This window comes from Miniopterus natalensis, chromosome 9, assembly GCF_054644295.1.
Source record: "Miniopterus natalensis isolate mMinNat1 chromosome 9, mMinNat1.hap1, whole genome shotgun sequence".
NCBI classification, from domain to species: domain Eukaryota; kingdom Metazoa; phylum Chordata; class Mammalia; order Chiroptera; family Miniopteridae; genus Miniopterus; species Miniopterus natalensis.
Window position 1 is genome coordinate 39,778,165 of NC_142089.1, and position 25,257 is coordinate 39,803,421.

At 44.4% G+C, this 25,257-nt stretch overlaps 1 protein-coding gene and 1 pseudogene across 1 annotated transcript in view; both read left to right on the forward strand.

Moving 5' to 3' along the window:
- Window positions 1-3,699: 3,699 nt before the first annotated feature.
- Window positions 3,700-4,796, forward strand: LOC107533841 (heterogeneous nuclear ribonucleoprotein A3 pseudogene; annotated as a pseudogene).
- Window positions 4,797-18,547: 13,751 nt separating this feature from the next.
- AK4 (adenylate kinase 4) overlaps window positions 18,548-25,257 on the forward strand; it is a 59,757-nt gene continuing 53,047 nt past the window's right edge. The window contains exon 1 of the mRNA XM_087820497.1: window positions 18,548-18,723. Coding sequence (XP_087676623.1) covers window positions 18,579-18,723 — 145 coding nt within the window. The 5' untranslated portion in view covers window positions 18,548-18,578. The remainder of the gene's footprint in view (window positions 18,724-25,257) is intronic.

Consider the following 25,257-nt stretch of genomic DNA (forward strand, 5'->3'; position numbering starts at 1 on the left):
AACTCATAAAAATAACTTGCTTTTTTCACCTATATTTCATTCAAACCCCTCCAGGTAAACACATATAGAATTAACTTATTTTATGCATAATATCCATAGTCTGTAGATACTATATTTTAGCTACATATTCCCCTGTAATACACACTAAGCAGCTTCTAGTGTTTTTGTCTTTTGGCACTTTAAATCACATTGCACGAAAGGCTCACGTACCTATGTTCTCATTTATTCATGATTTTAGCTTAGTGGAGCGGTTTCCAAAAGCTGAATTTCTGGGTTCACCAGAGGATTTTAGCTATTGCCGGAGAGAAAGATTCAGTGCCTAGTAAAACCCACAGCCCCTTGGCAATAGCCTTTTTCTCTTTGCTGGGAGGGCCTGGAAAGTACCGTCCCTTCCCTCCCTTCCCCGCACCGACCTTCCCCTGCAGCAGGGTGGGCAGGGGTGACACATCCTGTGTAGTTCAGGAAGGACTGAGGATTGCCAGTTTGCTGGGTTGTTAGAGGATGCAAGAGAGGCCAAATTAAACAGCTACACGTTCCTCCAGGAAGTCTTTTGTGTGTGTTTTTTTTGTCTTCTTGAAAAGGCAGATAATAAAGAAGAGTCAAAGGAAGACACGTTGTGTGTTGTTGGGCTTTAACAGGTTGTGCGTTGTTGGGCTTTAACAGGTAAATAGTTGAATAGGGCACCTGTGAAACCGTGGGCATATCCGTGCTCAGGACCTGAATACATCTTTCTTTCTGCAGACCAGAGGAAAAGGGAGGGAGATGAGTGAGAAGAATCTCACCAAATGTCCTCTCTCTTCGCGGTGTTCCAGTTGCCTCCTCTCAGAGACTCACCCCAGCTCAAGGTTGGAAGCGGTCTTAAGGCATTTGGCCTGCTCTCTGTGTCTGGCCTCAACTTGTTTCTAGTTTCCGCAGTCCTCCTTAACAGTGTGTATGGTATTTTCTCTCTTCCCTCCATGCCTGCGAAAGAATATTTATTGAATGCTTCCTGTGTGTTAGACCCCAAGCTAGGCTCTGGGGGTAAAGAGGGAAGACACAGGCCTGGGTCTAAAAGGGCTTAAAAATAAGGGGAAGAAAAATCAGTAGACTTAAAATTATAAGGGAAGGACAGAGATGTGTGTGAATGCTCAGGCGAAACAGAACACAGAGGAGAAGCATCTACCATAGCGACACTGGGGAGTATGAGAAGTGAGAAGAGGCTCGTGAGATTAAGCCGTGACTTGAAGATTGAACAGAATTTTGCCGGCACTGACTGTGCAGAAGGCACACGTGTACAAAGGCCTGGAGATCAGTGAGGACACGATATATTGAAGTTGTGATTGTAATTGATTTAGAGTGACAGAACTATAGGGTGCCAGTGTGGAGTAATGGAATATGAGCTTGGAGAGGTAGGTAGGAGCCAGATCTTGGAAAACCATATGTTCCTCACTAAGGGGTTTGTGCTTTGTCTTAATGGAAAAGGGGAAAATTTTAAGTGTTGAGTGACAAGATTGGATACACATTTTGTAAAGATCTTTTCAGAGTCAGTGCAGAAAATAAGGTCATGGAACATGAAAGAAGGGTTTGCTAGTTTAAGGAAAGTTGGTAAGAGAGGAATGAGCAGATTTGGAGGCAAGGTGGATGTATGGTTGATTGTCTGCAGACTTTAATAAAGAATTAAATTGAACTGGAATGAGCCTCAAGTTCTGGTTCATATAGTTACACTGAATTACAGTTGTGAATATACATTGAACATATAAACCTGAGGTTTATATGTCCATGGGGAATTTGGGAATTCCAGGAGTCCATGGGGAATTTGGGAATTCCCAGCATAGGAATTAATACCCCAGGAAAGAAGGAAACAAACAAAAAAGTTAGGAGTAACAGACTAAACACAGGGAGACCAGCTGGGAAGCTGGCATGTCAGTAAGAAACTACAAGAAATGGTGGGGGAGGACCTGCGTTAGGCAGTGGCATTGGGCATGGAGAACTAGATGGTAGATAGAATACACTTGCTTTGTGACTCTTTAAACATGGAAGGAAAGGAATCCCAGAGACATTTAGGTTTCTGGTTTAGGCAACTAAGGTAGATGGTACTTCCCACCAATTTGGACAGGGAATACTACACAAGAAGTGGTTTTAAGAAAGATGGTGAGCTTATCTTTAGACAGGATGAGTTTGAAGTTCCTAGGATATATCCAAGTAGAGGTGGGCATAACAGCTATATGCATCTGAAGTTCAGAAAATAAGTATGGGTTAGAAATAGAAACCTTGGCTTCATCAACATATGAGTGGTACTTGAAGCCAAAATCGTGGCTGAGATCACTCAGTGAGAGAATGCAGAGTGATAGAAGGGCAGGGCAGAGACAAAACCAGAGGGAAAAACGACTCATGTATAAGAATTAGGTGACATTTCAACCACATGGATGAGCCTGGAGGGCATTGTGCTAAGTGAAATAAGCCAGATAGAGACAGACAAAAAAAATGTATGGTATCACTTATTTGTGAAATCTTAAAAAAGAAAAAAAAAAGCCAATTTCATAGAAACAAAGAATAGAATAGTGGTTGCCAGAGGTTGAGGGGAGAGGGAAATGGGAAAATGCAGGTCAAAAGGTACACATTTTCAGATGTAAAAAGTGTACATTCTGAGGCTCTAATATACAGCATGGTGACTACAGTTAATAATACTGTATTGTGCACTTGAAAGTTGCTGAGAGTAGACCTTAAGCATTCTTACCACACACAAAGGAAGGGTTAACTATGTGAGGTGAGGGATGCATTAATTATCTTGATCTTAGTAATCATTCCACAACACATATGGAATCAGCACATTGTACATTTTAAATATATGCAACCCTACTTGTCAATTATTTCTCAATAAATTTTAAAAAATTAGAGGATGAGGTGCTAAAGAACAAAAGTAAGTGTGATGGGTAGGAGAACTAGAGGGAAGTGGCATGGTAGAAGCCAGCAGAGAAAGGATTTTCAAGGCAGAGGGAGAAGTCAATAGTTAGTGAATGTTGCAGAGAGTCTAAGAAGGTTAATATTGAGAAATGTCCTTTGACTGGATTTAAGAAGTAGGAGTCCCTTCTCCCTTCTCATTTGGCTGTTTGCCTCAGGGTCTTTGCACTTGCTGTCCCCCTTTCTTAAACTCCTCTTACCCCCCCAGATATTTGCATGTCTTGCACCATAATTCTGGTCAGATCTCTGCCTCAGACGTTACCTTTTCAAAGAGGCCTTCTCTGACTGCGTTATCTAATCCAGCATCTCCATCTCACTCTAGCCCTTTATCCAGATGAGCTTCTAGTCATGACACTTAGCTCTATTTGACATTAGAATATTTATTAGTTGATTGTCTGTTACCCCTCTTAGAATAGGAAATATGTAAGTACAGGGATTTTGTTTTGTTTGTGGCTAGATTCCCAGTGCCTGGCACAGAGCAGGCTTTCAGTGAATATGGTTGAGAGAGAAGTGCCTGACGGGTCATCTTGATTAAAGGAATTTCAGTGAGGTGGTTGGGACAGAAGTCAGACTGAAAGAGGCTAAGGCCTGAATGGCAGTTAAGGAAGAGGAGCTATGGAGTGAAAACATTCTTTCTAGAAGGGAAAGGGAAATAGCTAGGGAAGGAGAGCGGGCTCAAGATATGAGAGACTTGAGCTGGCATGTATTATCAGAATGAGAAAAGAGTAGAGAGGGAGAGGGGTAAATACTCAAGAGGAGATGATTGAGAGGATAGGGTTCAGATGGGGCCCCCAAACAAAATGTTTCAGAGGATTTGATTTTGTAACTTACTCTGATGTTGAAGAGGTGGAGGCAGCTATGTGTCTAAACCAGACTGGTGGGCATGTAATGGAACCAAAGAGCCTGTTTCTAGAGAGGAGTCTCTAAAGCCTGGTGCCCATCTAACAGGGAAGCGAAATTTTTGTTGGTGGTGTTAAGGATGATACAGAAGAATGTAATTTGAAAGACTACTTTGAAAAGTATGGTAAGACTGAAACCACAGAAGTTATGGAAGACAAGCAGGGTGGAAGAATGAGAGAATGATTTGTTTTTGTCATTTTTGGTGATTATGATGCAGCTGATACATTTATTGTTCAGAAATACTACACTATTTATGGGCATAATTGCAAAGTGAAAAAGGCTCTTTCTAAACAAGTTCAATCTTCTGGATCACAAAGAGGTCATGGTGGGGGGGGGAATCTGGCAATTTTATGGGTCATGGAGGGAACTTCCACCCTCGTGGGAACTTTAGTGGAGTCAACTATGATAAAGGGTGTGGTGGCAGTGCAGGTAGTTATGAAGGACATAGTAATAGATACAGTGGATTTGTAGGTGACGGTCCCAACTATGGCAGATATGGTCGATGGACCAGAACATGGAAACCAAGGTGGAGGTACTGTGGCAATGCTGGAGGGTGTAATGGTTACAATGAAGAAGGAAATTTTGGCAGTGGCAACTCTTATAGTGGCAGGAATTATAAAGATTTTGGAAGTTATAGTGGACAGCAGCAATCAAATTCTGGACCAGTGGTTGAGCATTGATCGATGAACTAGGAGGTCAACATTCAATTCCCGGTCAGGGCACATGCCGGGGTTTTGGGCTGAGTCCCCAGCAAGGAGCGTGCCAGAGGCAGCCGACCAATGGCTCTCTCTCATCATTGATGTTTCTCTCTCTCTCCCCCTCTCCCCTCCTCTCTCTGAAATCAATAAAAAAAATATTGAAAATTTTAAAAAATTATGTACCAATAAAGGGGGCAGTCCTTATGGTGGTATGAATCTGGTGGTAGAAGTGGTGGATATGGTAGTAGGAGGTTCTAAAAGCTCAGCAGAAAAGGGCTGTAGTTCTTAGCAGGAGAGAGAACAGGAGTTGTCAGGAAAGTCGCAGGTTACTTTGAGACAGTCATTCCAAATGCATTAGAAGACCTGTAAAAATCTGTCGCAAAAGGAATGATCATCCTTGGCCAATAAAGTCACTGCAGCTTAAACAGAAAACCCTTCTTCTTCAGGACTCTTATAGTCACAGCTTGCAAACAGTGCAATTAATAGTTAATGCAGTGTAGTGTCAATTAGATGTACATTCTTGTGCTCTTCTATGAGTTGTAGCTCTTTCTTTCTTTCTTTCTTTCTTTCTTTCTTTCTTTCTTTCTTTCTTTCTTTCTTTCTTTCTTTCTTTCTTTCTTTCTTTCTTTCTTTCTTTCTTTCTTTCTTTCTTTCTTTCTTTCTTTCTTTCTTTCTTTCTTTCTTTCTTTCTTTCTTTCGCATCAGGCGTGTTGCCCTGATTTGTAAATTGTGGTAGCGGTAGCAGGAATAAAAAAGTTAGGACTTGAAAAAAGAGTTAGGACTCAAAGACACAGACAGCAGTGTGGTGACTGCTGGGGGAGAGGGGTGGGGAGGTGGCGGAGGGCACAGGGGATAAATGGTGATGGATGGAGACTTGTCTTGGGGTGGTGAATACAAAACACAGTGTACAGATGATGTGTTGTAGAATTGTGCACCTCAAATCTGTATAATTTTGTTAACCGGTGTTACTCCAATAATGTTAATAAAAAGGAAAAAAAGCTAGGACTTTTTTCTTTTAATTCTCACCTGAGGATATTTTTTTCCATTGCTTTTTGGAGAGGGAGGGAGGGAGGGAGGGAGGGAGGGAGGGAGGGAGGGAGGGAGGGAGGGAGGGAGGGAGGGAGGGAGGGAGAGAGACATCGATGTGAGAGAGACACATCAATTGGTTGCCTCCTGCACATGCCCCAGGGATAGATCCTACAACCCAGGTAGGTTCCGTTGACTGGGAATTCAACCCGGGACCCTCTGGTGAGCAGGTCGACACTCTAACCACTGAGCAACACTGGCCAGGGCATGTTAGGACTTTTTAACTGCCCCCCCCACCTCAAAAAAAAAGGTGCTGCAATGGTTTTAAAAGGTCGATATTTATAATACCCAGGAAATTGTAGCCTTTGCAGTTACTTAAACTAACGACAAAAAATTCTAGCTGTCAACACAAAAAGGTACAAGGTAAGCAAAAACGTTCAAGGAACATAGGTATGGAGGAGAGAGTACAGCTTTGGAGTAAAGAGGCTTAGAGGCTGGCTGTCATTGTGTGTCCTTGAGCAAGTCACTTTACCCCTCTCAGTTGGCTTCCCTCCTCTGTGTATGCTATCATTAAAATGGGTTTAATAATAGCACACACTTCACAGGGAGGATTTAAGAAAGATCAGACACATAAAAGAGCCTGAAATATGGTAAATGATAAATAACACTTCCCTTCTCCTTACAACAATGCTGCACAAAGGTATTGATTGATCCGTTCAAGAGCAATTTTTAGCACCCATGTGTCCGTTGCTATCCTAGGACCTAGAAATACAGGCTGAACAAAGCAAACAAGGACACTAGGACATGGATAAGAGAAAGCTCTTAGAGTCAGATCATCTGGATTTGAATCCGCTCTTTAACAGCTGTATAGTCATTGACAACTCAGTGTGTCTCGGATTCGTGACCTGTAAAACACAGGTGATGATGGTACCTTGAGGGCTCCGTGTGTTAAACTGTAAAGGGGTTAGCAACGTGCCTGGCACATGGTAAGTACTCAGGAAATGTTAGCCATTAATGTACTTCTTCATGAAGCTTGTAGTCTAATGAGGGGAGAAGGGGGGAAATGTTTGTCTGATTTTATAGGTAAAAAACTGAGATTTGAGGAGGTGAAGGAAACTGCCTAGGCCAAATAGATAGGAGTGGAGGCGAGACTTCAAAGCCCACACCATCTCTGTCAAGCCCAGATGCCATGTCTTCTCTAGGGCAGTCCCCACAACACATTCTATTGGTTTTGCTTCCAATGAAGAGTTTGCAATGCAGGACTTAAAAAAATCCAAGAAAACAATTTGTAAGCCTCCAGACCCCTTCATGATCTTGCGTCTGTCCACAGCTAAGTCTAGCCTCTGTCCATTTGGGTAAGAGTGCATCCCTCAAACCATCAAATAAATTACCTGAAAGGAACACAGAATGAGTCTCGGGAAACACTGCCCCGCTCAGAGGTGGTGATTGCCATATATTCAATATAATATCAACAGGCCTTTCGTTTGTTTGCTTAAAATTTTGAAATTGTGCCATGATCTAGGCACTTTCCTCCATACTGAGGTTATGAGGTCAAACACAACAGTCCCTGCCTCTTCACAGTTAGCGGAGTCCCACCCATGAAAGCAGAAACCCTAGCACAATGTGCTATATCCTATGATAACTTTGATATGAAAAACCAAGAGTTGGACCTCTGAGAAGGATATAATTAACTGAGCTAAACAGGGACATGCCAGAAGGGGAGATATGTATACTGGACCTTGAGGCATGAGTAGGCACACTCTAGTTGGAGAAGAGAAAGAATATTCTGGGTCCTGAACAAAAATCCAGAGGTCTGAGAGGGAGGGAGAGTTAGGTGGAAGGGGCTGGAACACACTGTTTAGGAAAATATTCTGTGGTGAGGAAAGAGGGTGGTGCTGCATAAGGGAAGGGACTTTCCTTACTCATCCTGATGCCTAAAATGGTACCTGACACATAGCTGGTTCTCGTTAATTACTTCGTTAATTGGAAGCTGAAATACTGTATCTATTCTCAGAGATTCTGACTCAGTTGATCTGGGGTAGGGCCAGGGCGCTGATATGTTTTAAAAACTCCCCAGGTGCCCTGGCTGATCTGGCTCAGCTGGTTGAGCATCGCACCGTGCACCAAGAAGAGGTCCCCAGTTGGATCACATGCCCAGGTTGTGGGCTCAGTCCCCAGTGGGAGGCATGCAGGTGGCAGCTGACCGATGTTTTGCTCTCTCTCTCCACCTCCCTTCCCTTCTCTCTAAAATCAATAAAAACATATTTAAAAATACATAAATAAGTAAAAACTCCCCAGCTGATTTTAATGTACTTCCAGGTTTGGTACCACTGGACTAAAGGAATGACCTCGAACAGCGGAGATGAGAAAATTTATATTTATCGTTTTCTGTGGGTCAGATGGCTAAATCTTTGAAAACACCTCAGATGAAGGTACAGTGAGACTTTCCTGTTTTATAGCAGGGGGAAATGTAAGCTGCCCAAGATTTGTTTTTTTAAAAAAGCCTGGCAAGTATGGTAAAATATTAATGGTAGAATCTAGGTGATGGGTATACAGGTGGGCATGTAACATTCTTTTCCAATTTAGATGTATTTTTATTTTCTATTTTATTTATTTATTTTTAAAATACATTTTTATTGATTTCAGAGAGGAAGGGAGAGGGAGGGAGAGATAGAAACATTAATGATGAGAGTCATTGATGGGCTGCCTCCTGCACGCCCCCACTGGAGATCAAGCCTGCAACCCGGGCATGTGCCCTGATCGGGAATCGAACCGTGATCTCCTGGATCCTTGGTCGATGCTCAACCGCTGAGCCACGCCTGGCCGGGCATAGATGTATTTTTAAATAAGTTTCTTAATAAAATGTTGGAGAAAAATGAGCTTGAGCCAGAGATAAAAGAGTAATTGAGCCTCAACGAGAAATGGCTAGAGGCCGCTTTGGTCGGCATTCCCTGAAGGGCAGAGGGCCAGCGGCGGCCTTCCAGGCGCAAAGGCAAAGAGCGAGGGCTTGGCTGCCGCAGGAGCCGGCGCTCTGCTGAAAGCACCCAGGATGCCAGTTCAACTGCGGTCGAGTGACGAACTGGCATAATGTCTCAGAACCTTAGTTTCCCTATCTGTTAAATGAGAGTCAGCGTTAATAGCTGTTTTAAGTACAGAACTCACAGAGCAGTTGTGAAGATCAAATGGTGCAAATATTATGAGCCAACTGGTTTTCAAAGACAGATAAAAGGACTTTCCAAGAGGTATGACAATAGAGAGAATTTTCAGGGAATCACTTCCTGGATCTTATTTTCATATCTAATTTTGCTAGAAAAGATTTCTCTGAGAAGAAGCTGTGTGTTGAGGTGTTATGCCAGTTTTCTTCCTCAATGCCACCTTCATAATCAGCCATATCCCATTTGATAAAATAAAAAGGTTTACTTGTCCCCATCTTATTATGTACCTTGCACAGGGTGTAAATATCTCCAGAGCTCCAAAGAGACCTTTCAAAATACTGGGCTAGGCTAACCCTTTTCTGGTCCAGGCAGCGTGAACCCAAAGCAGGGTTTACGTTTTTTCCTGACTTATCCACATGCTGTGAAGAATGAAAGGCAGCATCTGGAATGGACTATTTTTGCCCTCGTTGGGATGTTTTGAATCCAGTTACAGAATTTTTCTTTAACTACCTCAGCTTTTCCACCCCCTGACCATTGTCAAAGAATCTATCATTTCTGACATAGATTCTTGTGACAACAGAAACACACACAAACAATAACCACCCTAAACAAAAAGGGGGTATTGATAAAGAATATATTAAATAGAATGTCACTTTATATATTCCATTTCATTCAGGAACAAATTCTCCACAGGGTTCTCTTTTTTCTCTTTGAATTCAGAAGAGAGGTGGTTGCCATGGGGATGTGTTTTAACATGTTTATTTGAATAGAAAAATGTAGTCAGATATTTTCTGACACAGAAAAAAATCTGATTTGGCTGGTTGGTTTGACAAAGTCAGGGCTGACTTTGGCAGTTAGGTGGTAGGTGAATATTTTCCATAAATCAAATGAGCTGAAAATACAGCACCAAGATTTTTGAATAAATTATGGTTAAATCACATGATTAAAGTGAGAAAATGTCCTGGCCAAAATTTTAATTAACCAAGGTATTTTGAAATTAATAATGTTTTTCATTTGTTAATCCTTTCTGAACATATCCGGTTAATCAAAATGTCTCTAAGTGGAAAAGTAACAGGTATAATTTAATAATAACTTGAAAATTCTTGAGAAAGTCTTTTTGATAAACTTCCCAGAAATCCAGAAAGTGAATGGTTTTCCTGACTGGATAACAAATCCTTTTACAAGTCAAGTGCTCGTAATTTTTTGCAACAGAATTGAGGGAAGAATTGAGTTTCAGCTAACAGATGACTAAGAAATGCATTTTACCAATAGATCACTCCATGGTTTTTGGAATATAACTTGGAAGGTGTTCAAAGAATAGAAGGATTGGTGTAAAAATTTCACTGTCCTAGAAGAACTTGCTCATGTACTTTTCAAGAGGATGATATAGTAGCTATCAATTTGTTATGGTATTTAGATTCTGATACATTTAAAAGAGGAATATAAGTTTTATTTTAAAATGTATTATAGTATGGCTAGAAATTATACTACTTGCCACTTTTTACATTTATAACATACAATTTTAATAAATATATTTTTATTGATTTTTAGAGAGCAAGGGAGAGGAAACATCAAGGTCAATGTGAGACATTGATCGGCTGCCTCCTGCACGCCCCTACCAGGGATCAAGCCTGCAACCCAGGCATGTGCCTTGACCAGGAATCGAACCAGCAACCTTCTGGTGCAAGGGAAGATATCCAACCAACTGACCCACACTGGTCAGGGCTATAACATACAATTTTAACAGGCAGTGTCAAAATGTGTTAGGATTACATGTTTCTAAATTATTTTAGGAAGTAATGGCTCACACAAGTTTAAAGGCCCCTGATGCAATATATATGAAAATAATTCCTCACTCCCCCACCTGTTCCCCTCCCCCTGTGCTTCCTGTCTCAGTGAGGGGTGCCATTTTTCCTTAGTCATAAAAGTCAGAAACCTGACTCCTTTCTCTTCCCTTCCATCTAACCAATTTATACTATTTCATAGGTAACTGTTATATTCAACTCTTCTATTTCCCCTGCCACTGTCTCTCCTAGAATATTATTAACACCATCTTAATTAGTTTACCCGACATTAGACAATCCGCTCCACTGGGGTGTCTGCAAGGATGACAGATTTATCTTTCTAAAATACAGAGCCAACCCCATTGCTGTTGTACTTGTGTAACTCAATGATTTTCCACCCCCTTAACATAAAATCTAAGTGATTAGGACTGGATAAAAATCTATCCGGGATCTGGCTCCTGCCTTTCCTATCCTGACTCCTTTACTCTCTAACCTTAGTAACTCTGGGTCTTTTTCTCCTTCCATATCCCACATCCTTGGTGTTGTTCCCTTGCCTGGGATACACAAGGTGCTTCTGTGCCCTTGGCAGACATCCTCAAAACCTAATCTTGGGAATTACGACTTTCTCTAGAAAGGCTCCCTTGTCTCCCTCAGGTAGATGTAAGTGATTTTCCCCTTTGCTTTGTCTTTTACATATTTATCCAGTGCCCACCACATGCCTGGCACACTCCTAATACAGCAGAGCTGTGGGTTCCTCACCCCTACCCCTTACCCCTGCGGTGAGGTCACAGGCAGACAATTCCTATGTGTGCAGGTGGCTTCCTGTGTCTTTCTGCTTGAGTGATGGCTCGGGAGCAACCTTCTACCAATTGATTCAACTAATGAAGAACAAGCTGGTGGACTAATATCCTAGGACAGTGTGAGGTGTGCTGTACACAGTCATTCAGAGGGTCCCTGTAAGAATCAGCTCCAGCAGCCTGCCGAGGCAACCCTCTCATTCACACGGATTGCATTGGCTTCCCCGCATTTCCTTTTCCACTTTTCCTCTCTCTCACCATGCTTTCTAGGGTCACCTCAAAAAAAGGACTTGTAGCCAGGCCGGGCGTGGCTCAGCAGTTGACCGTTGACCTAGGATCCAGGAGATTGAGGTTCGATTCCCGGTCAGGGCACATGCCCAGAATGCTGGCTCGATCCCCAGTGGGGGCGTGTAGGAGGCAGCTGATCAGTGACTCTCTCTCATAATTGATGTTTCTATCTCTCCCTCTCCCTCTCCCTCTCCCTCTCCCTCTCCCTCTCCCTCTCCCTCTCCCTCTCCCTCTCCCTCTCCCTCTCCCTCTCCCTCTCCCTCTCCCTCTCCCTCTCCCTCTCCCTCTCCCTTCCTCTCTCTGAAATCAATAAAGATATATTAAACACACACACACACACACAACAAAAAGGATCTTTTATTTATTTATTTTTATTTTTTTAAAATATATCTTTATTGATCTCAGAGAGAGGAAAGGAGAGGGAGAGGGAGAGACAGAAACATCAATGATGAGAGAGTCATTAATCGAGCCTGCAACCCGGGCATGTGCCCTGACCAGGAATCGAGCCCTGATCGCCTGGATCCCAGGTCGATGCTCCACCTCTGAGCCATGCCCGGCCGGGCCAAAAAGGATCTTTAAAAAAATAATAATAAAAAAGGATATGTCCTTGGGGTTTTATGTCAGGATAAGTGAATGCTTACTGGGTTTGTCAAAAATGAAACTTCAACTTTAGGTTATAGGAAATTTTAGCAAAAAAAATGTTAATCGTTCAACCATGATGTAAAAAATGGTGACTTTAAAATTTTTCTCAACTAAAATTAATATTTATTATGAGCTTATGTCAGGATGCTTTAACTGTGGGCAATAGAAAATCCAACTCAAATGGACTTAAACAATAAAAGATTTATTGGTTAACTCTTGTAAGAGGAAGTCCAAAAGCAGGGAAGAATTCAGGGTTGGTTTCGAAGCTGAAGTATATGATCAAGGACCAAGTTCTTCTCATCTTTCTTCTCTGTCATCCACACTGTTGGCTTCAAACTAATTCTGCTCCCCTGCCATGACTGTAGGGTGAGCGTCAACCACAGCTGGGCTGCAAACACATCTTGTTTGAAAGAAAGGTTGATAGCTCCCGTTGGTTTCTAAGAACCTTCCTAGGAACTTCTATAAAATTGCTTTTACTCATAATTCGTCAGAATTTGGTCACTTATCCATTCCTGAATTAATTAATAGCAAGGGATAATTAAAATACTGTTGGACCAATCAGGTGTATCACTTGAGTCAAGACCAGTTCCCCAAGCTTCACTGCTGGTACTCAGTGACATAGAGGGAAGAAATAAATTCAGGGGAGACAACCACAGTGCCCACCCAAAAATTTATTTTGCTAAGTGGTAAAAACTTAATCTTAGTCAAATCAGTGTCTCTGTGCTTTACCCCAGTTTTGGTGGAGAGTAGGATTTTGGAAGTGTCATAGCATCCCAGGTGACTTGTCCTTGTACCTAACTATTGGAATCTCCTCTCTCTGTCTCTCTGTCTCTTTACTCTCTTGAGTAAGTGGAATCAGTCTGCTGAGGCATAAGACCTGCTTATGGGCCAGATTCAGTCTGTGATATACTTCCCTCCGGGGCCTTACCACTTCTCTAGGGGCTACCTGGGAAAGGGGACACAAGCCTTCCCTGCATGTGGCTCTTTCCAATCTATCTGCTATATCTCTTATCCTCGCTATAGGGCCCCAGTTCTGGAAAGTAAGTAGATATGCAGATCATTTTTTTTCCAGGGAACCATTTCCACTTAAATTCTCCTTTGCCTCTCCCTTCCCCGTAGCCCAGGGGATTTTTCCTAGTCTAAGGTGCAGGGAGTAAAAGCCTTCAACAACTTGCAGACTCCCAAATCAATTATACTCTCTAAGCACAAACAGTTTTTTTTCTTCTGGAGGCACAGGCCAAAACTCAAAGCCAAGAAAAGACTCTGTGTTTCTCTCCTCTGCTGACTGATTTCTTCCTAAAGCAATGGATATAAAATTACTTAGCTGTTACAAAAAGAGGGAGAAAGACCATGGATTGAAATATGGGAAGATATTATCCTGCTATAGAATAAATACAGTAAAGAGACTGCTTATCAGACTCCATCTAGAATGTCTTATGTGTTGCTGTGCATCTCACCTTGGAAGGAACATGTTCATCCAAAGGAGACGCAGAGGGTGAAGGGATTCTGCATCATATTATATGAGTATAATCAATATGACTTCTGTACAAAATTCAGAATCAAAGACTGAGGATATAATAGTCAAGATAGGCTAGTTTATTCTGTGATAACAAATGACCTCAAAAAATCTTGGTGGTTTATCTCAGAGGGAAGGCGAGGGCAGGTGGGAAAAGATTAACCAAAGAGTTTATATGGATGTACGCATGACCCATGGATACAGACAATAGTGTGGTGAAGGCCTGGGGCAGGGGATTGGGAGCTGGGGTAGAAGAGGTCAATGGGGAAAAAATGAGGACGTCTGTAATACTTTCAACAATAAAGATAAATTTAAAAAAATCTTGGTGGCTTATCTCAGAGGGAAGGCTTTAGGTAATAGTATTTAATATTTTTAATATTTAAGAAGTATTCCATTTCTAATTTCATTTTGAGCTATGCAATCACAGATAAACAGAAAATCTCGCTTAGATGGTATATGTCTTAAACACCTCTCTAACAGTTGGTAAACAACCTCCTTGCTTTATGCTTTAAATAAAGATTAAACTCAGAAACTCAAAGAGTAGTCAATAGATTCCAGTTGGAATATGGTAACCCTATTTTATTTTTCCTGTATCCATTTTAGTGTATCCTTTTATTTATGGTTTGTAAGTTATATATAGTTTCTTTTCCAAATAAATTATTTATACAAATTGAGTCGATATAAAGAAACATGGTGAGCAGATAAGAACCAAGGTGAGGCAAGGGTATGGCAAAATTATGAAAGTAGTATATAGATGACTGAAGTTTAATAAACAAGAGTGTTATGCTCAAAATGAGAAAATCTGGGATTGAGTCCCTGCTGCACCACTTAATAGCTCTGTGACCTTGGGCAGTTCCCCTAACCTCTTAGAACCTTAGTTTTCTCATCTGTACAATAGGAGCAAGAACATTACCTTCTCTGCAGGCTTGTGAGAATCTGATGGAGGAAAGTGTAAATGTAGACTTTGTATTACCATCTAGTGAAGTTGCAGAGAGGCTTATATACAGCTTAATGTTAAATGTGGAGGGAGGAGGAGGGAGGCTTGCCAACGTTAACAGAGTACTGATTACAGGCAAAGTGCTGTATATTTTTGAGGATAGAATGATAAATAAAACTTGGCCTCTGCCCTCAGAGCTTAGTTTGTCTATAGGGAAGACAAACACATAGATGCATATTATTTTGTAGACTGGTAAATTATAAATGGGTTTGACACCGTAGGCAAAGTAGGAAGAAGTTGATTACATGAGTATTTGTGATAAGAATAGCTATCATTTCCTAAGGCCAGGGAGCCTGCTAGGTTCTTTGTCACATTGGCTCATTTATCCCTCACAATTTGGAAACTGAGACTGGAGAGGCTAAATAATTAGTTCCATGGTTAATGATGGTAATGATACTTATGATGAAATAATTATTATATGCCCAGCACTGTGGTAAGTCCTTTATATGCATTATCTCATTTCAGCCTCACCATCAGTCTATGAGATAAGCATTATCTCCCTTTTACTGATAAGCAAACTACCGATTGAAAAGGTCAAGAGGCTTGCAGACTTAGCAAATGGTGCTGTTGCAGACTAATCCCAGGGGCGTTTGACTCCAAAACCCATTTCTTCCAAGTCTACTGCTTTCTATCAGCAGCTGAGCTGTGGGGTCCTGATGTGGTTATGCATGGGGAAGGTCCTTTGGGTGCTCTTTTGTGAAATGCTAGGTTCCACTCCCAGCTGGCTTTCTCTAATAAGTTTACCTATGTCGCAACTCTTTCTGTTTCACAATATAAGCTCCTAAGCTCCTAAAGCACATGAGTGGCCAACACTGCTCCATGATACTATAGGGTGATGTTGGTAAAGATATTTCAAAAGTAGGCAAAAGAACTGGGTGACAGGTCAAGGTTTCTGTGGATAGGAGCTGTACTTTCTGTAGGAACTTACAGAATTAATTTTTGATAGATACAAAGGGGCAAACATCACAAAGCAGTCAGAGGAATCAAGAGACCACACATCTCCCATGTCTCGATGCTCATTTCACTAAAACAGCCTTTTTTTTAATTTTTATTTTTGTTAATCCTCACCTGAGGATATTTTTTCCATTTCTTTTTAGTGAGAATGGAAGTGGGGGGAAAGAGGGAGACAGAGAGAGAGAAAGCCATTGATGGGAGAGAGGCACATTAATTGGTTGGCTCCTGAACACTTTGGGCTGGGGATCGAACCTGCAACTCAGGTACCTGCCCTTGACCGGGAATCGAACCTGAGACCCTTTGATGTGGGCCAACGCTCAAACCACTGAGCAATACCAGCCAAAGCAGTGTTTTCTGTTTTGTTTTTTTTAAAATATTTTTATGGATTTTTAGAGAGAGAGGAAGGGAGAGGGGGAGAGAGAAACATTAATGTGAAAACAAAACATTGATTGGCACAGGGGATCAAGCCTGAAGCCCGGGCATGTGCCCTCACCAGGAATTGAACTGGCAACCTTTTGGTGCATGGGACAACATCCAACCAACTGAGCTGCACCGGCCAGGACCGGGGCCAGGGAAGTGATTTTTAAAGTGTGGTCTCCAAATCAACAGCTGCAGCATTACCTGGGAACTTGTTAGAAATGCCCACCTTAGACCCACAGAATCAGAAACTGGGGTGGCACTCAATAGCCTGTTTCAATAAACCCATGGAGTGACTGAGGCATGCTCAGGGTTGAGGACCAGCATAAAGTATCTGCTATATATTACATGTGGCAGAAGGAAGTGGGGAGATTTACACTCCCCCCACCCCCAGCTCCTCTTTGTTCCCAGGTGAAGGGCTGAAGGGCTGATATTTTAGAGAGGATGAGCCTACAGAACAAATGCTGCCCCCGCACTGGTGGCTCTCCTGTGCTCCTAGGTAGCCAGGCCCTTGGTGCTGGCTGGCTGGCTGGCTGTGCGTTGGGGACCAGGGCTGCCAGGGGCGGGGTAACGATACTGTGCTAGGCTCTCCCCCACCCCAGCCTCCCAACACAGACAGAGGAGCCAGGAATCTAGAGGCTCTTCTCCACACTATCCCTCCCCATCTGTGAGCCGGGGCTGATGGCACTCAGAACCTTGCGATGGATTTCCCAAAGACAGGAAGCCTGTGGAAGGAGGGTAGAGAAGGGGAGTTGGTGGAATGCAAATGAATATGGAAGGCACCTGTTTTTCTCTGCTGGCTATTTTTACTTTATCCTGAAGGGACAATAGTATCTGAGATGGGGGAAATAATAGAAATTGATTTGCATTTTAGTAATATCTCTGGCAGCTGTGAGGATGGACTGACAGAAGCCAGAGGATAATGGGTGGGCAGTTATCACACAAGTCCCAGTGGGAAATGAAGGCTGTGTGGGGTGGGAACTGATTTAAGATTATGAATTTGGATATGCAGGGGAGGAGAGGCAAGGGAGGGGGGGGGAGAGGAGGGGAGGGGGGAGATAGCAGCCAATCGGATTTGATTAGTTGTAAGTGTGGTGTCAACAGCTGGGCCCTGAAGCCCTGGAATCAGCTGGCTATCAGATCCTGAGTGCAGGCGAGTTTTCACCCCTCCTTCCTTCTGCCCCAAGGGGCCTAGGCTTTTGGGATCAGGCAGGTGAGGGTTCAAAACGCCCGCTGGAACGTGGCTTCCACGAGAGCAAGATTCCATGTCTGGTTTACAGCTATATGTCAAGCACACAGTAGGCACTCAATAAACGTTTGTTGAATGAATGGATCAATGAATGAAATGAACGGCCAGACTCCCAAGCCCCCCCTGCACACCCGTGAATACCCTCGGGAAATCTAGCCGCCAACTTGACGCACAGTAGGCGCTCAACAAGTTGTTTTTCTTTCCCCTGAACAGTCGGTCAGGTTCCAAGGCGACCACAAAAAAACGCTTTCTGTCCCCTGTGTCTTCCCCACCTCCCTTCGCCCCCACAGCCCCTACTGGGTCTCGGGGAGCACGTGGGCCAGGGAAGGCGGGGTGGCGGAGCCGCGGGCAGGGGCGCGGAGCGGGTCCCCCGGCTTACGTAAGGCGCGAGGCCGGCGCGGGCGGCCGGTCCGGGCGCGGGAGCGGGCGCGGGGGCGGGCGGAGGCGGGCGGAGGCGGCACCGCCCAGCGGGATCCGGGCTGGAAGCCCGTCCGAGCTCCGCGTCCCCGCCGAGGCGCGCGTTTGGGTGACCGCTCTGGGTGGAGGGGCGCGGGGCTCCGGCCCCTGGCGGCGGGGAGCGCATCCGTCAAACCCTCGGCGGAGGTGGGCGCCGGGCGGCGCGCGGGCGGCGGGGCCGCTGCGACTCCGGGGATGTGACAGCCGCGGGGAGGGGCCGGGGCGCGGGCTAAACGCTGCCCACGTGCGCGGACCCGGCAGGGGCTCAGCCCGCAGGCCGCCCGCTGCGTGGGGCGCCGCGGGGGGGGGGGGGGCGTGCGCTTGGAGTCACCGCGGACCGGGCTTCCCCTCTGCGTGCCGCTGGCTCGGGGGTACTCGCCGCCTCGCCCGTCCCTCGGACGCAGCGTAGGGAGCGAGACCGACGGAGGCGGGATCGAGGGGGGACTGGCCGGGCGGGCCTCTGAGCCCCGAAGGCCGACCCTGCGGGGGGCGGGGGCGCGGGCCGGGTCGCAGCCCGCGGCGTGGGGGCGAGGGGGGCGGGGAGGTGAGCGCGGCGCCTCACCCCGCCTCCAGCCGCCCCGCCGCGGGGCCGAGGGGAGGGGCTGTCTCAAAACTCTCTGGTTCCCCTGCAGGGACGGCCGGCTCTCCCGGGGCGAGCGGAGGGTGGCCGGAGCGGGGGCAGAAGAAACAAAGTTCCCGGGGCTCCTCCGAGGCCGCCGTCCGCCCGCCGGCGTGGCTGCCCCGCTCCTCGCGAAGGCAATGGCTTCCAAACTCCTGCGCGCGGTCATCCTCGGCCCGCCCGGGTCGGGCAAGGGCACCGTGTGCCAGAGGATCGCCCAGAACTTTGGCCTCCAGCATCTCTCCAGCGGCCACTTCCTGCGGGAGAACATCAAAGCCAACACGGGTGAGGGCGGGGCGGTGGGGGTGAACCGGAGTGGGGTCGGGTTCGGCCGGGCGACGGCCGGCGGGAGAGGGGCCGGGTCTCCTCGGCCCCGGGCGCCTGCCCCCGCCCGCGTGTGGCTGTGCGGGCTCCTACGTGCCGGGGCGCATGCGGCCCGTGGCCCGCGGCCGTGCGCCCGGGGAGCAGGCCGACGCTCGCTGGGAGGAGGGTGGGAGGTGCGCGCGGCTCCTCTCCCCGCCGGGGCTCCTCCCGCGTCGGGGAAAAGCCGGTAACCGCCACGGTGAGGGAGCGAGAACCTGGCAGCCGACAACGCCCAGCTCCCCTGTTTCCTTAAGGCACCCCCCCCCCCCTCCGGCGCCTCGGGTGGCCCCGAGCCCCCTCCTCCCGCAGGCCCCGCAGCCGAGCGCCGCCCACCTGTGGGAGTGCGCCCGGGCGCGCGCCGGGAACCTGTGGCGCCGCGGGGCTCGGGGCTGCGCGCGGCTCCGGCCGCTCGGGGTCGCCGCGGGCCCCGGGGCAGAGCCCGGGGTGGCTCTGAAAGGCCTGTCAGTTCGTTGCCGTCTTCCAAGGTGAATTTTCACCATGATCTCCCCCCTCTCCAAGCCTGGGCCCGGCCGTTTGGAGACTAGTAGGAGACTCGATCTGATAAATGACAGACTGAATCCAGCTTGCATAGAACTGGCTTTTTGGGATTGCCTCCCTTGGCTGGCATGAAGAATTTGGGGACATAGATCGCCTGATCTCTCAGGCTTTCAGGACGGCCCTTCTGCTCTCTTTCCACCCCACGGCCACACCAGTTCATTAACTGGCATTAAAAGGCGAGAGGTAGCTGTGGTGCTGCTGCGAGGTACCTAACCCTCCTGGGATGTAGGTGCTTATAATTAGCAACTCCTTTATGGAAGCTAGTTATTGCGAGCGGGGCGCTTGACAATCGCTTCTGCTCTGTGTCCAAGGTGGTTATTATGCAGGGATCTTCATTACAGGAGCACACACTAGTTTGAAGAGGTGAATGGAGGACTGTGCTGGAAAACAAGCTCAAATGTTAGGAATTAAGTGTCTCAAAGGCAGAGTTTTGTTATCTCTTAAGCGGGTAGTAAAAGCAAGTTTTTACTTTGATTTTTCAAGAAGACTCGTTCCCCATGTCCATCCCTTGGAAGGAGAAGTTCTGTTGTCCCAGGTTGCACCTTGAATTTTCCCTGGGAGGTATAGTTACTTAAATGAGGTCGATTTTAATTTTAATACCGCATTTAAGTGCATGTTATTCTTTCAGTGTTTAGAATGGTTCTTTCCGTTTTGGGGCAGAGCAGTGTGGGAGGGAAGGCTGGCTGTCATGCTAAGGGTTCTGTGATGAGGTCAGCTTGTCCCTGGTAGGGAGATGGAGGCGAGCATGGTGAGGGGAGGGAATGAGAGAGTGGGACTGAGCCCATTTCTTAGCATTCTCTGCACCTGGCTTTGTGACTTGTTTCCTTCTGGCATGAAGGGCTTCACACCGTCCATCCTGGGACTGGATTATTTGCCCTTTCCATTTTTATTTATTTATTTTAAAAATGTTTATATTGATTTTAGAGAGACGAATGGAGAGGGAGAGAGATTGAAACATCCATGGGCTGCCCCCCCCTTCAAGCCCACAACCTGGGCATGTTTGGTGCATGGGACAGCACTCAACCAACTGAGCCACACCAGCCAGGGCTCTTTACATTTTTAAAAAGAATGTGATGGGAAGGGGCATAGTTCTGTTCATCTTAGAGGTTTTGAAAAATTTCCACTCGCTCTTTTCCCTTATTCTCTCTCTCTTTTCATTTTAACTTTCCTTTGTTCTGAATTTTAGTTTTCACTCTTTCAAATATTCAAATACCTTCACCTCCCCCCCCCACCCCCACCCCCAGTTTCTCCCTGGAGTAAGAAGTGACCGAAATGTTTAGATTACTGTTTTCTTTATTCATGTTGGGAATCAAGTAGTTTTTGCATGAACCCAGAGAAGAAGAAAAACAAAGGATAGCAATTTGTTTTTAAAGTGGCTTGTTTCTAGTGGATTTGGGGGCTGTTCTTGGATTATTTTTCTCAGAAGGTCTAAGAGTCTTACTGCCTAGCAAACAAAACATTCCACAGTATTTATTTTTTGTTACCTGCTGTTTTCTTTTAGCTAAAAGAAGCACAACAACCCCTGTGTATGTACCCCCTTATAGTTGAAGATTTGAAGGAGTTGATGAAGCCCAACAAAACCCCAGGAAATAAAACCTTGGTAGGAATTTGAATTGGAAAGTAGCTCAGGCCATCTGCTCCAGCTTCGATCAGGGCACGATTAGGGCACACGCGTCCTGTCCACATGGCTCTGCTCACAGCCTCTGCCTGCTGAAAAGCTGCTCCTCCGGGGAAAGGCTATTACTCTTTGCTTCTGGGAAATCTTCCTTCCTTCATCTGCTCTGGCGGACTTTGTCTCTTTCTTCTGCACATAACTTGTTGGTTCTGTTGCTACAGTCACGTACAGTTACAACACAGCAAATTCTGTCTGATTCATCCAATAGCTATCTACTGAATACCTGGTATGTGTCAGAAAGTGTTCTAGGTGCTAGGGGCTATAGCAGTATTTAAGATGACCCTGTGCCCCTTGTCCCTTCTACTTTCACCATGTTCCAGTTCCCACTGAGGGACCTAGAGGAGAGGGGATTTGGCAAAGTAACTGATGCATAAAAGGAGTTCAAGTCTGTTGAAGGCATGGATCAGGAATTCTAACTATATCTTCCCCAGGGGAGTCAAACAGCCCTCAGTGATCAAATTCATTCTGCTTAATTAGCTCGAATTTATGGTAAAAGTTTGTACTTACTATTTTTGGGGAGGAAAAGTTTTCCTCTACCCTTAGTTAAAAAAAAATTCAACTGAGTAAATTTGAACATCTAATTGGCTTTATTAAGTATTCATGAAGGGAGCAACATCCCATCGAGCTACCTGAAGGGAACTCAGGGGTTTACAAAATGGAAGACTTTATAGGGAGAAGAGTTGGGCAAGGGAGCCATTAACAAAAGAAAAATGATTTCATCTTTCCTTTGAAAGGGGATGGGGATGGGGAGAATGGGAAGGGTTTTTTATCATGCTCATTTTTTTCTCATTTTTATTCCTATATTGGTCTTTATTTAAAAGAGAATACTTTTTAAAAAATAAATTTATTTTCCAATTACGGTTGACATACCATATTATATTAGTTTCAGGTGTGCAACATAGTGATTAGACATTTGTATACCTTATGAACCGATCACCCCCATAAATCTAGTACCCATCTAACACTACACACAGTTATCACAATGTTATTGACTGTATTGCCTGTGCTGTACTGTACATCTCTGTCACTGCTTTTGTAATTGAGATGCTTCTCCTTTCTCTCGAGGATTTAGAGGCCCAGGTGACAGCTTTCCTTACTGGAGTTGACCAGAAAAGTCTAGACTGGTTGATTAAGATTGTTTCTGGAGAGGCTGAAATGTAATTAGATCAGGTATTAAATCTAGGTTTGGTATCATGGGCTTTTAGCACCAGTGATGCCATTTTGGGCCTGTGGCTTTCTCTTTAACACCTTCTGGCTGGTCTAATAATAAAATTGACATGAAGCAGATTAGCAGGAGAGAAACAAAAGTTTAATGACATGTATGTTTACATCCTGTATACATTTGGAAGACCCAGGAAAACTGAGTAACTTGACAAAATGGCAGAAGCCATCTCCTTAAATACCATCTTCAGCTAAAGACAAAAGTTGATCGAGGTGGAGAGTCAGTTATGGGAGGCTACCAGTAAAAGCTTAATAAGCAAGGGTAAAATTGTTATGCAGACATAAGTTTTTGCCTTTTCCATTGACAGTGAAGGCAGGCCTGGTAAAATGAGGGAAACACCCTCATAAATGGAGATTTCCCTTACAAATGTAAATATTCTTTACAAAGGGTGACTTGGTTTTCAGCGCCTCTCCTCTGTCTGCTGTTTCTTAAAATTAACCAGCCTAAAATAATCCCTATCCCAAAGAGGCATATTTTGGAGTGGCAAGCTCTGCTTCCCTTTATTCCCATCTTTGAAACTTCAAGTAAGAAATTTCACATTCCAGAAGCAATGTTGATAGATTGTTCCATATCCTATTTTTTTTTTTTTTTAATATATCTTTATTGATTTCAGAGAGAGGAAAGGAGAGGGAGAGAGAGAGAGACAGAAACATCAATGATGAGAGAGTCACTGATTGAGCCCGCAACCGGGCATGTGCCCTGACCAGGAATCGAACCCTGATTGCCTGGATCCTAGGTCGATGTTCAACCGCTGAGCCACACTGGCCAGGCTCCATATCCTATTAAACTAGCCCCAGTCTTGAGAATAGGTCAGTTCAGTTAGGCAAGTATGTCTCATTTCAGGATGTGGTCTTGCAGGTGGGCTCCCAACATTAGACCTATATTGAACAAGCAATCAGGTAATTAATGAGGCATCTCTATGGAAACAAAAGAAAAACAAAGGTTAATGATTGGAGCAAATTATAGATCAGGTTCTGAGCCAAGGGGACAGCCATTGAAGAAGATTTCTAGATGTCAGGCTCAGAGCATCCTTTGCAGGTTGAAATGTCTCTGATGTCATCAGGTGTTCTGGAAAACTTTCTTAGTGGCTTATGTCAGGCCTGGAGATTGTCTAAACATGAGCTATTGTTGCAATTTCGATGGTTTCTCTTACATTTATATCAAGTCGGCTAGTTGTAGTCTGCAGGGCTTTAGGAAAAGGGGCAGTTTTAGTTCCAAGTCAAAGGATGGGAGAAAATTTGAAACATTAGTTTGGAGAGTTCAGCCAAATATTTGAGGAAACTGGAGTAATTTGGGATCCCATCCAGTTTACAGATAGGAGCAAAATCTTACAAGACAATGACTAGTACTAGAATTTTATATCCACAAAGGTATATTACTGAAACAAACTACTTCCCTCTAAAACACTCATTTTTTCCAAAGATAGCCAAATTAAGACTGTTTTATTTGCAAAGTAAGTCTAGTTTCAATGAATCTGGCCTAATTATTTGTGTAAGTTCAACAAGAATAGTAATTAACCATATAGGCTCTTTTAAATCTTCTTTGCCGGAATTTTTCATAAAGAATCTTTAGGTTGAACTTTTAATAACCTCTCAAGGCCAGAAAAGCCAAGCTAAGGACTTCCCATTAGGCTTCACTTATAGCATCTATAGATTTGGGTATAGTCCTCTCTTTCTTAAGGCCCCAAATATCTTGAGGATCCTGTACCTGCTAGGAAGTGACCTTTACTCACCTGTTAGGCTGCTGGGAACCCTGTAAGCAAGGTATCAGGCCAGTATTTTCAAGAGGCAAATTTTTATTGGCTCCCAAAGTCTATTTTAGTTCCATAAAGCTGTCTGGTCATATCTGAGTCTACCCCAAATGGGAGACCTTGGGTTATACCCTCCACAGTTTCTAGTGTTCAAGGCACATGCTACACTGGGCCTTGATGAAGGACTTGCAGACTTCTTGGAATTATCATTATCAGCCTTAATCATCAGTCAAGGTGGAGAGAACTAATGGAAAAACTGGATTCAAGCAGAACAGGTCTTATTTACATGGGAATGAATAAACTGATAAGGGTGATTATAATTTTTATGACTTTTTGTTTGAAATGTTGCTGATTTTTTAAGTCTTTTGTTTTCCAAATATAAAGAATATTGTTTCTCTTAGACTACCTATGACTTAGATAGATTTGGTAAATTATACCTTTGTGAACAGAATTAAAACATTTATGTTTTCTCCCTTCCTGATCCCTCCAGAATTTGGAAACTCTTAGTTCAATAAAAATCTGTTTTCCTTGCAATAGGATACAGTTGGAAACACTGGTTTTATTACCACGGCTTTGACTGGAGTGTCATATTTGAGAGAGACAGACTCAGTTCTCTAACAGCTTCTTCGCCACTGTGAGGGCATCAGCCTTGCAGCAGGGGAAGGCTTCAGCCCATCTGGAAGACATACATACAACAGAACGTATTGATAACCTGTACTGAGTGGCAGTGGAATGAAGTCCAGCTTAATTGCCCTATGGTGGATGAAGGAATGAAAAAAACTGAAAATGGGGGTTTGCCTGAAAGCCTAAAAGAACCAAGAGGATGTCTTGGGTTTCCCACAGACTTTTTTTACCCATACATATACCCTAGGAGTTTATCATCACGTATTTGACCTTGGTTCCCATGCAATTCAACATACCAAATAAGCCAAATTAGTTTAATATTCCCCTTTATAAGGAGAGAAAGATCCTTTGAAATGACTCAAGGGCCCTTTTAGAAAATCTCCAAGTAATTTTTAGTTTAGGAAAAAGACTATTTAAAAATTTGAATTTTGGGAAGTTGTCAAAAAAATATCAAAAGTTTTTAAAACACTTGATTAAATAGGATCATACGTCATAAGGAAACAATGCTTAATTATTTAAAGCTACAATAAAGGATTTCAAAGACAAATACAGGTTACATAATTGTTAGCAAAACCTAACGCTTACTATTGAGAAGTTTCAGTTTTCTTAAATAGTCAAGAATGTGAT